This window comes from Pyxicephalus adspersus, chromosome 10 (genome assembly GCF_032062135.1).
Source record: "Pyxicephalus adspersus chromosome 10, UCB_Pads_2.0, whole genome shotgun sequence".
NCBI classification, from domain to species: domain Eukaryota; kingdom Metazoa; phylum Chordata; class Amphibia; order Anura; family Pyxicephalidae; genus Pyxicephalus; species Pyxicephalus adspersus.
The window spans coordinates 1340413-1359173 of NC_092867.1; the positions used below are offsets into that span (position 1 = coordinate 1340413).

At 40.3% G+C, this 18761-nt stretch overlaps 1 protein-coding gene across 2 annotated transcripts; it reads right to left on the reverse strand.

The window, feature by feature from the left end:
* Positions 1–3192: 3192 nt before the first annotated feature.
* Positions 3193–17594, reverse strand: LOC140339411 (homeobox protein NOBOX-like). Of its 2 annotated transcripts, XM_072424113.1 has the most exons (9): positions 17065–17594; positions 12993–13490; positions 11232–11338; positions 10630–10844; positions 10112–10206; positions 9325–9544; positions 8097–8359; positions 3924–4130; positions 3193–3448 (listed from the first exon to the last, which is right to left on the reverse strand). In XM_072424113.1, exons 1-9 carry the CDS (start codon positions 17114–17116, stop codon positions 3417–3419), a joined length of 1689 nt encoding a protein of 562 aa, XP_072280214.1. In that variant the 5' UTR covers positions 17117–17594; the 3' UTR covers positions 3193–3416. The 2 variants fall into 2 exon arrangements, with proteins under 2 accessions (XP_072280214.1, XP_072280215.1); XM_072424114.1 differs by lacking the exon at positions 3924–4130.
* Positions 17595–18761: the final 1167 nt, after the last annotated feature.

Below are 18761 nucleotides of genomic sequence, written 5' to 3' on the forward strand. Positions count from 1 at the left end.
TGTCAGCTTTTATTTACCCAGCTGTAATACTGTGAATAAACAAGATAAATAATGTGAAAAAACAAAATAAAAAAAAAAAATAAAACCTATAGTGTCACACAAGGAGAAGGTGGCGTGAGGAGCCAATACTGACACCAATAACACTAAGCCCACAGAGATCCCCCATAGGGATGAGCAACATTTCAGGATGTACCATAAATTTCAAATGGCACCCCAATGCATTAAAGCAATGCACCGCTGCGTGTTTGTGCGCTGCATTGTGACAGAAACGCGGCTTCTCTACCCGTTATGGTGCATTGGCAGTCCATGGCTCCCATCATGCCGCACCTGTCTACGTGTCACTTAACGGGGGACGCAACACACAAATACTGCAACATGTGATGGCCCGAAATTCAAAGAGTTCACCAAAAATAAGGAAAATTCAATGTTTCGACAACTTTTGCTGCATTGAAACCCATAAGGAAGGAATAAAAGTGAATAAAAAGTGAATAAAGTGTGTTTTTAAATTAATATTATTATTATTTATTTACTCTAGAACAGCGGTCGCCAACCTTTGGGACCTCACAGACCACTAAATTCATAATTTTTTATAAAGATAAATACATTTGTAATTGTATATATATAAATAATATATATATATATATAATATATATAAAATGATCTTCCTAATGGTGCCTGACGAGGACAGTGGAGGCTCTGATTCATTGATCAGCTCACAAATAAGTAAAGTATTATTAGATATATAGGTAGAAAAGGCAGGCTTTGTTAGGCAGGTAGTTGTAATAAAATATATGTATTTTATTTCAGCCCTAGTAGTATTTTTCTTCCTCTATACTAAATATTATTATCTAGGCTAGGCAAACAAATTTAAGGGAAAATAAATGTAAAAAGTAATTAAACAAAAATACATATTGAAGTATTACTATTGGTACTATTATCATTAGTTTCATTATCTTTGGTATTACTAGAAATGTAAAATATTTGTTTGCTTTTTCTCCCTCATTATGAGTTTTTTTCATTCTAAGACCAAACAAGAAATGATAATTATCAAACTATTTGATGCCATTAAATAAAACAGGTAAAGCAAATACACAACATACATACAAGGTCATACTTACCTAAAAGATCCTCTGAGAATTAAACAAATAAAACAATCAGATGAGAATCGCTATTGGCGGAGCGGGGTGACTGTTGTAATGGTGGAAACAATACTGAAGCGAACGGCGCGGTAACCGTTGCCTCATACAATTTTTATACTACACTGACGTCACGTTGCGCCTCTCTTGTTTTGTACAGTTCGTGAATTTAGTGCAATATAAAGGAGAAAATTGTCATTCAGAATATAAGAATTTATAGGAATATTATTTTTGTTTTAATATTAATAAAACATAAAAATTGCAAATAGTGTCCATATTTTTCCGTGGACCACCAAAATTTTCTCACAGACCACTGGTTGGCGACCACTGCTCTAGATGCTATGTATCCTCTACAACACCCATACATGCGCAACCGTCATGGCTTCCAAGGGAACCATTGTCAATTACTTATTTAGTGTGGTTCAGGACCTGATTCCCCCTCCAGGATACTTTAAAATGAAACTAAAATTCTATGTTTAACATTGGCGATTCAGACAGGTGGGTATTGCAGAAAGGAACAGGTGAGGTCTCATCTGCAATAACTGTTTTTACCTGTCTGATCGCCGTCCAGCTGTCGAATATTGCTGCGCATGCATCATGCAATTAGCATTGGTTTGCAAGGAAACCTGGCAATTCCAGCTTCCAATGCACATGCTGGGAACTCATTCATTTGTGCTTGCATGGGAATTACATCACTGCTGATACGGCAATTAAGGTGGCTAAGGATCAACATTAGGAAGAAAAAAAGAAGGAAGATGGCGGCCCCTGTGTTGGAAGGGGGATGGGAGATCGGAGCTCATTCCTTCTGCCTAACAGTTTGGCATTTTTGTTCATCACAGGATCGTTGTGGTTTATCAACTGCCCCAAAACCCTGGTCATCATTAACCTCCCTAGCGGTTCATTTCTTTGCGGTTTTATACATGATAATAGTATGAGTATAATAAAGTTTGAAACACAAAATCCTGTAAGAATAATAAATTGGATAAATTAAAAAATCTATTTATTTAAAAAAAAAAATTTTATTTAAAAAAAAATACCCATACTAATTCATATACTATAAAATAAATGTTCTTGAAAACAATGTACTGCTTTTATACATATAAATCCAATGTATTGCATTCAATACAGTTATTTTGTATTGAATCCAATACAAATGGATTTTGAATTTCCCACCCGGCCCGGCCGGCAATGTACACACGCACCGATGTCATCGGGAACTTACCGGTGACTCATCGGATGCAGAAGCCGGCCGGAGGAGGAGAGAAGAAGATGGAGATCGCGCCGATGGATGGCGTGGGGCGCAGGGGGATCAGGTAAGCACTGTATTTACTATTACTTCCATAGGATTACCTATCCCGAGTGTGACTGTGAGAGTTATTTCAAGGTTGAAACCGCTTATGTAGACCTCTTGAGCAAAGTCCATGTGAAAAATGCTCCCAGATGCCTAACTTGGAAAATGGAATTTGAAATTTGCCTAACTTGAAAAACTCATCTCAACTAAGAATTTGTTCAAACTACACATAGGGTCTTACCCCCGACCTCTTTTAGGGAACGAGGGGCCAATATTTAAATGATTCATAGCATTTGAGGCTGGCAAATGGCTAGCTAGTTACCCGGGAACCACTGTTCCATATGAATGTAGTCCAAGTCTGCAGATGACTGAAACAAAGTGCATACAAAAGTAACAATGTACTTTGTATCCCTGTATCTGCAATGGACATACTGGTCAGATGGAAATGCGAAAGAAGGACAGGGCCTACTACACAATTTTGACCATTGGGAAGAATGACACCCTTACAGATATCCAAAAAGATCATTGGTGCCAGTGGTAACTGACCTGAAGGGTGAATGAACCCTGGGGTACAATAAAGTCACCCCATGGCATCATAGGGGCTTCATCCCATTGTAACAACCACTAGCCAATAAGAGCATGACCAATATGTACCTTACAATTTAGGGTACCATTTATGTTTTTGATGAAAACACATTTTTTATAAAATATTAAACAATAATACAATAAAGAAAAAGAATCAAAACAAACAATCACCTTCACTAATCAAACAAGTCAATACTTTATTAAGCCATCTTCCATGAATATATATATTTTTAGATTTTCTCCAGACAAACACAACAAATACATCCTACAACTAAATAAACAACACAAAAATATATTTTTGTCCATTTTATCCATATGGGCCACTGACTTTTTCCCCAAGCCTGCTTCTGTTGTCAGTTCTCCGTGCCTGAAGGAAACCTTTAAATCTGGTCTGGTGAATATAATCATATAGAGCTTGTAGAATCTTTCGGGTCAGCTGGAGAAAAAAAAATTGGTACATTATTCTTTATATTAAAAATAATATAAAAGAAAAAAAGTCAAAATAATACCAACTGAAGAGGTCATTTGTTCAGAAAATAGGAAATGTTGCATGGTTTATATACATTTGTAGGTGGAGGTGATGCCTCAGGCTAGTGTGTTTCAATTTACAGAGCTCAATAACTCAAGTCTATATTTTCACACCTAAGTCATCAGAGTGACATATCCCCCCCCCCCTCCCGTTTGATAGGAAGAGGTATTTGGTATTTCAATAGGAAATAGAGAGAGTCTGAAGGCAAAACAGGACAAGTTGTGCACTTTTAATGTTCCAACTCGAGGTTCTTTGACAGGAAGCAGGCATGGGGGGGGGGGGCTATTAAAGTTTCACGGATGTATTTAAGACCTCCGTGTCTCTTTCAGGACAAAAGTGGACATTTCTGCACCCTCTTTAGAAAATACAAAATGGAACTCACGTTCAGTGCTCTCAGCTGTCTCAGTGGTGGTGGGCTGGGCAGTTGGTGTTGGCTCCTGCTGGTGTTGTGTTATTCGAGGCCCAGGTTGCGGGCACTGGGGTTGCTCTGGAATAGTGTGTGTTCCCCCCATCTGAGGGCGGGGGCACTGGAATGGGGCATTTTGTACGTACATATCGTTCCACTGAGAGGAGTGATATGCTGGACCACCTATGGAGATGTGACGAAAGAGAAGATATCTCAGGCATTGCGTTTTCAGGATGCTTAAAAATAATTGGTTACACCAGATATGTCCATGTTCTGCTCAGCAGATATAAAAAATACATTATAGCGTAGGGCAGGGCTCCTTTATTGGTTGTTAGCCAAAGTTCAAGGAACCCCTGAGTGACCTCCAATCTGGTGGTGCCTAGTTAGTTCCAGGTTTGAGGACATCTGTAGTATGACATTGGTGATCTTTTAGTTGTCTGGACCAATACTGTTAAGGTCATTCTTTCCCCCAAATCCCCACAATGGGGGTCATTCTTCCCACCAACACCCAATGAATTAATTGGACATTTATTTTAAGGGTTTTTTAGGGGTGAAAATGTTGGGAAAGGTTGGATTGAGACCCAATATGAGTGCTTAGCACTTCCCATCACCTACAATATGCCATGCCACATTCACTTTACATTTTGCTCTGCTTGGTGCTGTAGAACTATTCTCCAACTTTGCTCCCATGGGTGGAACACTTGGACCGAAGATCATACTCTAGAGCAGCAATTCTCAACTAGGGTTCTGTGGCTGACTGACCTCCCATTTGATGATGACTGCCCAGTTTTTGGGGTCAATACTACTTGGTAGCACCAGCTACATGACTCCAATTACACTTTTAGTTGTCTATGAATGTGGTAATTAGCCACTTATGCTAGGCAGGTATTCTTTCCATCAGCCACAGATTTGGGAGGCCATTTTGTCTTCTGACCACAAAGCAGGGGTTCCCCCGAGTCCTAACATTTACTTAAAGGGTTCCTCAGGATTGAAAATTGATGCTGGCTGGCTTAAGGCCTAAAAAGAGTGCCTAGCACCTCTCATCACCTACAAAATGCAATGCCACATTCACTTTACTTTTTGCTACACCTTGTGCTTTAGTGTGTTCTCCAACTTTACTTCCACGGGTATCACACTTTGGATTCTCTTAAATATGACCTTTAGCCCTTCTCAAACAGGATTCTGCGGAAATCCCAGGGTTTCTCCAAAATTTACTAGAGGTTTTTCAAGCTGTAGCCAATTGACCTCCCATTTGATGATGCCTGCTTGGTTTTGGGTCAACACTTATTGGTTGAGCCAGCTGTATGGCTCCAATTACACTTTTAGTTGTCTATGAAGGCGGTAATTAGTCACTTGTATAAGGGGGGTATTCTTAATATCGGCCACAGATTTGGGAGGCTGTTCTCCTTCTTGACCACAAAGCAGGGGTTCCCCTAGACCTGACAAAAGGTTGACATTAGCTGGCTTAAGGTCTAATAGGAGTTCGTAGCCCCTCTCATCACCTACAATATGAGGAACCGCAATCTGGTGGTGCCTAGCTATTTCCAGGTTTTGTGACATTGGCAATCTTTTAGCCATCTGATCATTCTTTACCATAAATCTCCTTAATGGGTGTGCATTCTTCCCACCAACCCTAAATACATTTTCAGGGATTTCCTGGGTTTCCTCAAAGTTTACTAGGTCACACTTGGACTGTAGGACTCCAACTTTGCTTCCATGGGTGGCACACCTGGACTGAAGATCATACTCTAGAGCAGCAATTATCTACCAGTATTCTGTGGAACCCCATGGTTTCTCCAAAAATTACTAGAGGTTTCTCAAGCTGTGGCCAATTGACCTCCCATTTGATGATGTCTGCCTAGTTCTGAGGTCAGCACTACTAGGTAGAGCCAGCTGCATGACTCCAGTTACATTTTTAGTTGTCTATGAAGGTGGTAATTAGCCATTCGTGTAAGGCAGGTATTCTTTCCATCGGCCACAGATTTGGAAGGACAATTTCTTTTCTGACCACAAAGCAGGGGTTCCCTGAGACCTTACTTTTATTTTAGGGGTTCCTCAGGAGTAAAAAGGTTGACACTAGCTGGCTTATGGACTAAAAGGTTGCTCAAATGGTCTCAAAATGTAGCTGATTGACCTCCTAATACTAGTTCCAGGACTGACACCACTTGATAGAGCCAGCTGCATGACTAATGATATCATTTGTCTATAAAGATGTAATCCAGCCACCATTGTAAGGGTGGCATTCTTTCTATTGGCCACCAATTTATAAGGTTATTCTGTAATTACTGGCTTTAGCAGGAGTTTCCTGAGCTCTAACAATTATTTCAATGGCTTCACAAGTGGTAAAAGGTTAAGGAAGGCTGACAACTGTCTGAAATCATTGGCACGCCTATGACTTGCATGATGTGGTAAGAACTGCACAACATGGTGCTAGGACAAAAGCATTGCGTTTTTCAATACCTAAAATCACCATGGAGGAACTATCAAACTATCTTGATATTTATAGTCGATTCATTTCAGTGATTTGAAGTATCAAAACCTACAAAAAGTTTTAAACTTTGCTAAAAATCCCCTTTTTTGAAGGCTTCAATCACTGCAGTAGTCTGTGCTGACATAGCTGAGTAACAGCCACACCCATCAACTTAGTAATGCATTGCAGAGAAGGTGCCTGGGTCCATTACATTCCTAAGTTTAGTAGTCCTGCTCTGTTTACTATTAAACTACATACCCAGACACAGAGATAACGAGATATCCGAGACACCAAGCACAATGTCTGTAACACCACGCACAATTCCTTCAGAGGTTGCTGGGGGTTCCTTGAGCAATGAGCAGTTTTTCACATCTCAGGTCGGTTTACCTGACACTAACGATTTTTTGGCTATCTGTAAGGGTGACATTCTTCCCAATGGCCAGCAGTGTAAGAGGAACTCTTCTCACTGACCATCAAACTAATGTATTGTGATCTGTGGATATAGTAATTTTAGAAGGGGCCCTTGAAGACCCACAAGTTCATTCAAGGGTTCCCCCATGATAAAAAAAAGTCAAGAAACACCGCCATATCCATTTATTTGACCTCAGGTGAGATTTAAAACAAGTTGATGAGCATATTATTCAAGCAACTAGCATTTCCAAAGAAAAAAACCCTTTCTTACAAGACAGGTTCACTTTAAGGCCATACACTTATTAACCAATTTAGTAAAATTGAAAAGGTAAATGTGTAGACCAGAGCACCTTATGTTTTGAGAACTTTTCATATCACATAAGTAAATACATCGAGGAAAAGCAAAAGCAGCATTTTGTCATGAATATGAATTTTTGGAAAATACTGATAGTGACTGATTTTAGCTGCACAGTATGGAGGAATAGGATGAAGAAATAATATATCTGGGGAAGGAATATTATTCTGTATAAAATATGGCATGGAAATCACACTATAGGGTACCAATGTTCTTTACAACAATCATTAAAGACTTCACTAAAGGCCCGGTGCACTTGCATCCAATTATATCTACATATATATGCAAAAATCAATACCAATTCTCACCAACCCAACAGTACCACTCACAAACCAATCTACCACTGACTTCTATTTCATGTCTATGAACCCAAAGCAAAGATTTCCCCCGATTCCTTATTCTTGTGACATTTGTAGAAGAAGGGTGTGTGGTTTTTGTATATAGAAGGTGCAGACAGCTACAAAAATATTCTATCATTACTTGACATTTGTCATGACATTGACTGTGGCTGCATTTGTTTAAAGACATGGAAAAACTAAAGGGTAAGAGCTGGACCACTGGGCCATTACACTGCTGGATAAATGCTGTTGATAGATAATGCTATATATGAAATTTTAGTTTTTGTGCACATTTTGATTTCTTCTTTACACCTGGTTAGCTGATTGTCCAATTGCTACCACATTGGGCAGCATTGCACCTTCATAAGACAGTGGAATGGTGGTTGGTGAAGCTTAACCACAAAGTCAGAAAAAGTTATAGTCCAGTCAGAAAAGTAACTAAAGCATAACAGAATATATTACTAATAATAATATTAATAAAAACATTAAACTGTCTGAAAATACATATACCTAAAAAAGTACAACTTAAACTTTTTATACTATCAAGGTTTGGATTTAGCTCCCCCAGTCCATACCTGTGCCTGGTTGAAGTATAAAATGTCCTCCTGGTCGACCCTGCAGGAATGTTCCCGAACTTCCATAGGTTATAACTCCCTGGTTATTGGCTGGCATGGGGAGAAAGGCTGTATCCTCTGGAGAGGTTGGGGTAAGGCTGTGTATCGGAACCCTGTGGTACTGTGTATACTGGAGCATCTGGTAGTGACCCACCTGGTTATTCTGGTGATAGTAAGGAGGGCCAAACCTCATAGGTGCCCCCATATTCTCTGCCATTGGGGATCTGTGGGGAGATAGTGGTGATAAGAACCTTATGAAATATAAAACACCTCATTGACACTTAATGTGGACACCTTTACCACCTTTATATGAGCTTATTGTACTTTAAAAGTGTTCCATTAAAATAGTGGGGCAACTAATGGTGGCCAGGTCCCCCGCCAACCAAATCACCTACTATATGTAGGGTAAGACAGAATATGTTAGGGAAAGGAAAGGATAGGGCAGGATAGGAAAGCATAATGTAGGGTAGGATGTTATAGGATAAGGTAGGGTAAATGGTATGACAGCATAGGGTAAGGTAGGGTAGAGTGGGGTGGTAAAGGGGAGGGATGTATAGGAAAAGTTAGGGTAGGGTAGAGTGGGGTGGGGTGGTATAGAGTAGGGCAGGAAAGTATAAAGGTAAATTTCACCCATTCCTTCCACATTGCAGCACCATCTTTCCGGTAGAGTTCCATGAAATGCAGAACGGCAAAACCTTCTGAAAAGACGCTCTTGCAATGGACTGGAGTGTCTTCCCACCTGCTCTGCTTTCCAGAGGACTCACCTTTGAGGGACGGTGACATCTCATGAGAAGATGGGGGTAAGGCTAGCATAATTCTAAATTTACCCTTTACAGGGACTTTTTTTTACACCCACATATGGCAGGTTTAGAAAAAGAAACCAGGCCAGTGGAAGCAGACCTTCCATTTATTTTTTTTCCGCAAAGGCACCAGAGCACTCTTTTATCTACATGCACTCCAGCAAGACTTCATGGCATTTTCAAGACCCTTCATGTTAAGATTACCACATATAACTATAAGGATAGCTGCCAATTATATTATTAGATTTTTTTTTTGTAATTTATATGTTCGGGTTTATATCTACTTCAATGCAATGAATAGGATTTCAGCTCATGGAAGCCTTATTGTGGGAGTTATCTCAATGGTCCGTACTGATAAAGTGAAGGAATAGACAGACACACGGACATACTCTTGCATATTGTAGGAGAACATATTGCCATCAGTAGATGTAGATGGGGTACAGGCACTCTCCGGAGTATCCAGCATCAGTGGAACCATGTGACTGCTGGGGTTAAAGTTCATGGACATAGGCAGGCCAACACGCCGCAGCGGTGGAGGGCTATGGAACGTAGGAGGATATTCCTGGGATGGCGGCAGACAGATGGTTCCAGGGGACCCTAAACTAGACACTGAAAAGAAATGTTAACATTTTTAAAGATTTTATTATAAAGACAACATTGGGTGCCATGTATAGAACATGGCTGAGGGGGAAGGCGTCTGATTGTCTCTTCTTCTATACACCAGAAAATTACAATGAAAAATAATTGATGACTAGAAATGGTCAATGGAATGAAAATAAAAATGGGACTTTTGCATGCAAGTTGCACAGACTTCCAATGATCCAATCAAACTATCCAGTCACGGAGTTCGATTGGTCCATTTACAATGCTATTTGTATTTTGCTATTTGCTTACAAAAGTCATTTTTTTTGCTTCTCGATGAGCATCTCCAATGATCATCATACGATCTCAGAATAGTGGATATTCAGTATTTGTACCCTGATCATACATACATAGTGTAAGGGTAGAAACTAAAACACCCTGCGTTCAGAGTTTAGGATTTGCATTTTGAGCTCTCTAATCTGGAACCCCAACGCACGGAGCTTTGGACAGAAATAAAAGCATTCAGTTTCTCCATTATTGACAACATAAAGCCCCCACGCCATATAATTGGAGTAGTGGGGTCCCTGGACTGACCTGAACTGCTGCTGTTTGAACTACAGGAGGTGCTGTGTTGAGAAACATCCACCGAGTGAGATCTGTGAATAAGATTTCCTGGAAGAACAGACATCCTGCAGGTAGAAGATTGGAAGAGAGAGGAAGACACAGTACTGTCAATACTCATTGATAAAGGATTGTAGGAAGATATTAAAGTTCTCCATTAATATATGATGAAGCCTTCTAGGAAAAGAACTCTACACTGGGCTGGAATAGAACCAAATGTTGCAAGCCACCACTTGCCAAATTTACTACAATATACATAAAACTGGAAACCCAACATGGAGAGAGGGAGCCTTCACAAATGCATTGGGGCATCCAGGAACTCTGATGAACAAAGGTTTCAATGGGGAATTTATTGGCTTCAAATCTTTACTAGGTCTTTTGACACCTTTTAAGTAGGTTGACGAGGTGAACTCATTCTATGAACATATAAAAGTCTACAGATTGGGGGTACTCCAGTTTAACAAAACAAATGGATCCATGAGCCTTCTCACCCGTTTCTCACACCCGGTATTGATCCATAGGCATGATGGACTGACGGAACCGTGTAGGACATGGCTTCTGGTTGCACTTGCACAGAGGAGGCAGAACCAAAGCCTACGTTCTCAGGTCGAGGAACTGAAGGCATTGAAGAATTCATCTTTTTTCCACCTTTAAGGGACGTTTTTTCCACTTTGCGCCATTTGGCCCGCCGGTTTTGGAACCAAACCTGAAATAAAAAATTAATAGAGAACAAAGAAATGAGCAACACTGACTAACTGCTTGATAAAGCAGTTATTGGTTACAGTTGCCACCATCGAATTCTTTCCCATAATACTCATTATAGCCATTAAATGTAATGAAACGCTGTGTAGTCTTATGACTATCCTGCAGGAAATTTTGTTGAAAACAGTTTCTCCAGGTATATTCTTCCATAAATCTCTGGTCAGTGTGGACATTTTTTTATGGTTTATGGCCATTCAGGTCCAACCCTTCACCACCATGGTCTTAGAGCAGCCAATCTCTGCTGTTTAAAACTTTGTTTGTTCCTCTCTCTCACACAACTGCTGGCGGTGGTGACCCGGTCCTTCCTACAAGAAAAAAAAACAGAACATACCATAATCCTTTGTGGCGTCACCCCGATAATCTCTGCAATCTCTTTCCTCTTTTCACTGTCTGGATAATGATCTTCCATGAACAGCCGCTCCAATTCCTGCAGTTGGTCTAGAACAAAAGATTTTTTTATAAAGAATAAATGGGTACATTCAATGTTCGGCCAATAATTAACATTCACCAAAAAAACACTTTTCCTGGTAAACAAAATATCAGATTTTACCAAAATTATGAAACGTGTCCAATTTTGAATAACATTTCTGGTAAATAAAGTTGTAATTTCCCTGATCCCCATTGTCAGACAAGCTTAGCAAAAGCCACTGGATGTTGCCAGTCTTCTAGATTTGGAGATGTCTACCTGTTAGCATTTTTGCTATGTATAGGACAAAATGTGGACTTTCCTTCCATCATTGTGGAAGCTATAAATATGGATTTTATATCTACATACATACCGTATTTTTTGCAGTAAAAGACGCACTTTTTCTTCCCCAAAACTGGGGGGGAAAAGTTAGTGCGTCCTATACAACAAAGGTGTGATAAAATAATTAAAATAATATACTCACCCGATACCCGATCCTGCGTGTGTCTCTGGCAGCAGCACGTGTCTTCTCCTGTCTGTAAAGCAGAGCGAAAGAAGTCGGCACAGCGCCACCTGCTGTTCCCTGTCCTAACTGCCGTACAGTGGAAAAAAAGCACAGAGTCATCAGAAGGGGAATTTGAAGGACAGAATGATCAGAAAGGAATTTTGAATGACACAGAGTGATCAGAAAGGAATTTTGAATGACACAGAGTGATCAGAAAGGGAATTTGAAGGCACATGAGTGATCAGAAGGGGAATAATCTTTCAGAATCTTTTTTTTCTAGATTTTCCTCCTTTAAAATTGGGTGCGTTTTATATTCCGGAGCGTCTTATAGGGCGAAAAATATGGTACATGAAAAAATAAACAATGTATGGGCTAGACACGGTTCAACTAGCACATCAAAAATCTTCAATGATTCCTTAAGGGACGAGATTACAGTCCAGATAACATAAAACAGAAAAAAGGGTCAGTCGCAGGACCCAACGCGTTTCGCCTTTTGGCTTCTTCAAGGTAGGTTAAGATGGGGGTAGCTGGTAATGTGCCCAGAACAATCAAGAACAAGCTGCTTGACTGAAGGAAAAATGTGTCACAGATTTACCTATAGTACATAGTAATACTGTCAGGAAATCAGAGCATATGGAGAGAGATGGAGCAGGGTAAATAGAAGACACACTGTGTACATTTGCAACAAAGCAGCACCGAGATAAGTAGTTTCTCGGCATTGTTCTTGATTCTTCTGGGCACATCACTAGCTACCCTTGTCTCCATCTCCCCTGAAGAAGCCATATAGTAAAACGCGTCGGGTCCTGAGACTGACCCTTTTTCTATTACCAATGTTGTCTGGACTGTAACCTTGCCCCTTATGGGATCATTTAAGATTTTAGACGTGCTAGTTGTCTACCTGACACTCGTGTTGATTACTTTTTCATTAATTGGTTATGTATTTGCCATAAACCTCTCCTGGTTTTATCCATACCTACCCCTTATGGTATTTGAAGCTGGTTTTACTCTTCTATAATCACCTAGGGGTTGGCACCAAATAACTAAAGGGAACCCTCTACCTTTTACACATTTTGGATTATTATTTCCAGCGATAGTGGACAACTTTAGGTTAATATTTGAGTAAAGGTTGGAGTTGTTTCTAGAAGTATTCAGGCACAAACACCATAAAGACAAATCCTTACCAATGTTGTAAAGGGTTCGACTCTTCTTCCGGCTAGGAGCCGTCACCTCATCCATGTTTTCAGCCTGACTCTTCAACCTCTGACTTCCTCCATCTTGTCCTGTGTCATATATATAGGCTGGCACACGGCAGGAAGAAGCACAGCGGGCAGATCGTCGTGGCATAGGCTCAGCTTGTTGGAAGGCACCCACCATTTTTAAGTTTACGGGCTGGAACTGTCCCCCAGCACTGAAGAACCCCGGGCCCTGGGGGGTCTCTGCACTGTAGGTGTTGTAACATCCCCCCGATTGGTCAGGCAAGGGCCCACAAACAGTCAGTAAATTCAGTTGGCACTGAGAATTATCGGGTATTTGGTTCTCTGGCGGGTTAATGATGAACTCTGTTGGGTCAGAAGTATCCAGGTCATCATTCGGTCCGGACACAATCACTGTATTATATTCAGGGGTCTGTTCTTCGCTTTCCTGCTCTGTGCACAGTAGAGAGGGTTCCTCCTTGGAAACTAAAGAGGGGGAATGATATGAAAGGGATATTTAGAGATATTAGGTGATACAGAAACACATACCCAGCCAAAACTTTTTGCTTTTTTATTTTTGGATACAATGTCCAAGGGTTGGAACGTTCTGCTGTGGATATTCATCCTTCACTAATAATAGAAAATCCAAAATATTGTCACTGGAACAACAGAAATAACAGAATTTTTTAAACAAGAAGCTGTAGGTGGTGGCAGCCCCTGTATTGTGACCCAGTTCTTCAGTAACCACCCAAAAACAGCCAGTTGGGTATTGAGAAGTGCTGAATGGTGCACCCAGCTAAAAGGGTCTGGGGAGAACACCGAATAGTGTTGGGGCCGCCCTGATCATGCATTGAACCACTGTTTTGAAACCAGGCAAAATGCACCAACCTATTCTCAAGGCAATGAGAAAAAGCCCTTCGCTTTACATACTATATATTACAGTAAGTTTGGCCATTCCAGTCCATTAAAGGGGTCTTCAAAAACATCACTGAGTACTAACACGGTGGTTTTCAAAGCCAACCGGTACCCTAACCATAGGAAAAGGTGGCAGTGAACATTAACCTTCAGGGTTCTCTCACATGCATGGCTGATATGCAGTGAAGTTACCTTTCGCCCTATTTTATTACACTAAGCACCCGGAAGCATTTAAAGGAAAGGTGTTATTATTATTTCACAGTATTTAAATAGCGCCAACATATTACACAGCGCTGTACAAAGTCCATAGTCATGTAATTAGCTCACAATCTAATATCTAAACCATAGTCATATGTCAATAGTACAGTCTAAAGTCAATTTTGGGGGAAGCCAATTAACATAACAGCATGTTTTTGGAATGTGGGAGGAAACCAGAGTACCCGGAGGAAACGCACACAGACACAGGGGGAACCTGCAAACTCCATGCAGATACTGTCCTGGCCAAGATTCAAACCTGGGACCCAACAGCGCAAAGGCCAGAGTGCCAACCACTGAGCCATCCTGCTGTCTGGTATAAAACCACATAACTTATACTTCTCCCGCTCCAAAGCTTCTAAAATGCACTTATAACACCTAAAATCACTTACAAACTGCTAAGTAAGCTTTCCTATTCAAGCCTTAGAAGCAGATAATAGGCAGAACATAATGGACTACAACCACACAACAACTGCAATTCCTTCAAAAATGCCACCACTGCTTGTTTCCAATATTTTAGCAAAATTGTCTTTGTGGACAACAATTATACATGAAAAAAGACCCTGCAGAGTTTTTGTCAATGCACTGCACCACAACGCATGTACTACTGTGTTATGGCTGCTATTGTACATGCGACAATTGATATAATATTACAGCGGTCAAGCAAATTGGTGACATAATCAGACAGACACAAGACATGGTCCCTCTTGTTCTACAAAGCCTATGAAATAGTGTTATTGTGTGTTCGCCACTCAGTGCCTGCACAGAGCTGGTTTTAGGGTAGGGCAACCTGAGCCAAGGGCCACCCACTTTATCCAAGGACCTACCCGGCACAATGGCAGGGCTGCAGGGAATGATGCATTTGGGGTACCCACTTCATCTTTGCCCAGGGCCTCTTTTAAATGTGCAGCTCTAAGACTGATTTATAGCTGAACACGAGACAGCTTTGTCCTCTCTTGTACTGTGGTCAGGTTTTATTTTGTCATAGGGCTTCATTAGGGCAGCAGGGAGAAAACAAGTTGTCACTGCGTTTCTTCTGCTGTTGGCCTTTTCCTGAAATGATTGGAGATTTGGTATATAAAACATTCGGCAAATGTTGCTTTGGATAGGTTGCAGGATAACAAATGTTCCAAGAATATGCTGCACCCAAAATTGCTTTTATTGTACAAAAATATTTGCTCAAAAGATAAAATCTTGTAAAGTTTCCATATTGATACAGGGAAATAGGAACAGTAAACCCACCATGGAATAGAACTCAAACTCTGGGATTGATCCACATCCCCTATATATTGCATTAGCAGTAACACATGGCAAACTATTTAGAATTGCATTCCTGAATACATGGTAATGTGTGTTGCATTTGGGCAGCCGGTTCATTTTGGAAAGGCTGCAAATACAGAAAAAGGAATAGCAGAAGCCATAGGCACACTCAAATGTAGGTCTGATGGTACCAACTCTACCTGTATGTTGGGGGTATCATCTGTAAAAATGGCAACACAATTCACATGTGTGTGTGACCATGTGTCGTGTTACCGCATATGTGAAATCACTGCAGGTCTGCTGATGCATTGACAACACACAAATATTGCTTTAAACAGGGCCAGTCCACTCAAAAGTGACATTTAATTATTAAAGAACGTCACCTCAAACACACCTGTACAGAACCTGCCAATGCACCTGCAGTACAGGACATCATCAAATGGGCTTAATTGAAAAAAAAATGCAGCAGGTGGATTGCTTGAAAGAAGCATGGAAATGTGTTGTATTTACAGAATGCATAATGCTAATAAGACTTCATATAAAATAGTGGGATGGGGGAAGCCCTTCATAATGTGCACAGGTGTGCAGACCCAAGAACTAAGCACAGGAATGGTGGGAGCTCTGAAACCGGGCACATTGGGTGTTAAGACCCGGGAACCCCCTTATAATGGACACAGCAGATGTGAAGAACCAAGTACTCAATGTAGGGATAACAGCAACCCCTTATAATGGGCACAGACTTGGAATTACAGCAACAAACAGTCCCTGAAAGACTGAAAATCTTGTCACTAGTGCAGGACAAGTAGGGAAATCTTAATGGTGTCACTTTTTTGTGGAGACATGGAAATTCTGTATTATTTCCTCCTGTGTCTCCAGTAAAGCAAGATCTGGGGACACAAAATAAATGTTCATGATACAGCAATATTGTACAACACCATGCATTACAATGTGCTACAATGGGACCAAAAATGAACAGGACTGACAGTTCTTTACCCTTCCCCAATCCAATCAAAATGGGAAAAAAGCAGTTCTGACCTTATACAAAGATAAAAACACACCTTTGCCATTTTTGTGCATTGCAGTAACATGCACATTGCATGGCACCCCAAGTAACACATTATAATGCATGGTATTGTACAATATTGCAGTAACATGCACATTGCATGGCACACCAAGCAGCACATTGTAATGCATGGTGTTGTACAATATTGCTGTTGGTGATCTGTTCCTGTGTGCTAGCAGACCATTTAAAACAAATTACCTCAATGCACAGAACAAAACACCACAATTCTTTGTAAAATAACCTAATCCCAAATGTTCACAAAGGACCAGCGGAACCCAACAATAGCACATAATTATAACAATCATAAACCTGTTCCTATTCTACTCATTGCTTTAATTTTTTAATTAGCCTGGAATTCCTCTACTAATAATAAAGTGTTGACTTTCCAGGCATTGCACAATATTGGGATTAATAAGGGAACGTGCTGAGCTTTGATGGGCCGCCTCATTGGGTTATTATTAAATTAATAGCTTCTTATTACCCTTTATCCCTTCAATGACCGCGTCTCCCAGCAGAGTCAGGTTATTGCTGGTAATGAAGCAGATAATTAGACATTTAATTTATTACCCAGTGGACAAGGTTTGTCTCCCTCTTTCACATGAACTTCTTCTGCCTCCATTCCTCTTCTTGTCTATCACTCTTCTCTTTTTTTTTTCCTTTTTCAATTTTCTCCTAAACTCTTGTTTCTTCTTTTCTTTGCAGAGCTTCTGTGGAATGTTCCATTATCTCCTGGGGAAGATCAACTCATTCCATCAATTATTTTATCAAGATCATTTTGTATATAAAAAATTCAGCTTTTCTTTAATAGAATGTTGCTTTAATGGAAACAAGGAGAGTATGATAATAAAGGTTAAATACCTTCCTCCCCTGTTTTTCTAGTAAGTGGTTTGATCCAGTTAGCTGGTATGGAGCCACAGGTGGTTGGAGGAACCTAAATGCAAGAAATCAGTTGAAGGAAGCAGTAATAGCAGCTCTGTCTAGGTTGTTAGGATCCAGAAGCATGCAGTCCATTGGGTATAACACTTTGCAACAAAGTATCCTAATTAGTTTTAATGGAAGATGACCCTTTTTTGCCCTTTTTAAAGTTTGGCACCCAACAATTGGATTGTGCTGTGCGGTGGTGAAGGTGTGTTACCTGTTTTAGTGTTTAAATTATTTAGCACTGCACTACAGCACCCAACGGCCTATTCACATATATTGCAATATTCAGATCCTCCTTATTTTCATTATTTCATCCCAATGCATCTTGGAAGTGCATTGTACTGCATGGCAGAGCAATGAGCTGCACACCCAAAAAACATGCATGTGTGAATTTTGTCTTTTGGCTGCAGATGAATGTGTTGTGCTGCACATTACTACAAAGCAACTCTTTCACACCAATGCATTGTAGTGTCATTAATTGTGAATGCACCCATTGCACTGCAGCATATGTGCATTGTAATGAACCACAGCACTCAAATGTGAACAGAAATGAAATAGAAGCTTATTCAGGATGATTGACATGACATCATGCGTGTTACCAATATGCAGTGATGGAACACATTGCTCCCCATGGTGAAAGCTAACATGCATGTACCATGTGATCGTCACTACTCATGCATGATTGCTCATAGCTTTGTACTCAATCATAATTTTCTTCATCCTACTGCTCACATCATAGGAAACCATTCATTCCATCTGATGATATATTCTGGATTCACACCTAGGTGTGTGCAGTCATGATGCATGGTTATTTATTGAGAATGGCACCCATGCAGCATAAATAAATGCCTCTGCCCTTCAAGAGTACTACAGTGCACAAAAGTGAATGTACTGTGCACTTTTTTCATGCACTGAGCCTGGTTAAAAACCTATCTAAAGAAAAAGGATTGCTGAACTGCAATGATGCATCCATGCACAAATAAATAATGCAAGAGAACTTGGAAACCGCGTAATTGCTAACATCTCTTGTTGTGCAACCAACCTACAGAAAAACCCTCCTGTAGATCTAGCTTAAAAATGCAGAAAATTGTTATCATGCTTAAGGTTTGCAGCCTCCTCAGTAATTGCATTAGCTTTAATGCAAGGTGCAGCAACAAATTTCTAATGACACCTCAAATGTATCCTAGCAATGTATTGCAGCTAATCCTGCAGCAACACAAAGTATTCAGTTCTGTGTGATATGGTGCATTATTGCAGGGTTGCCTTTGATGCTCCGGTCTTTACCTTTATAGTATTTGGTTGGAATAATGACTTTTTTGAGAAAGGGAAATCAGGTTGAGTAT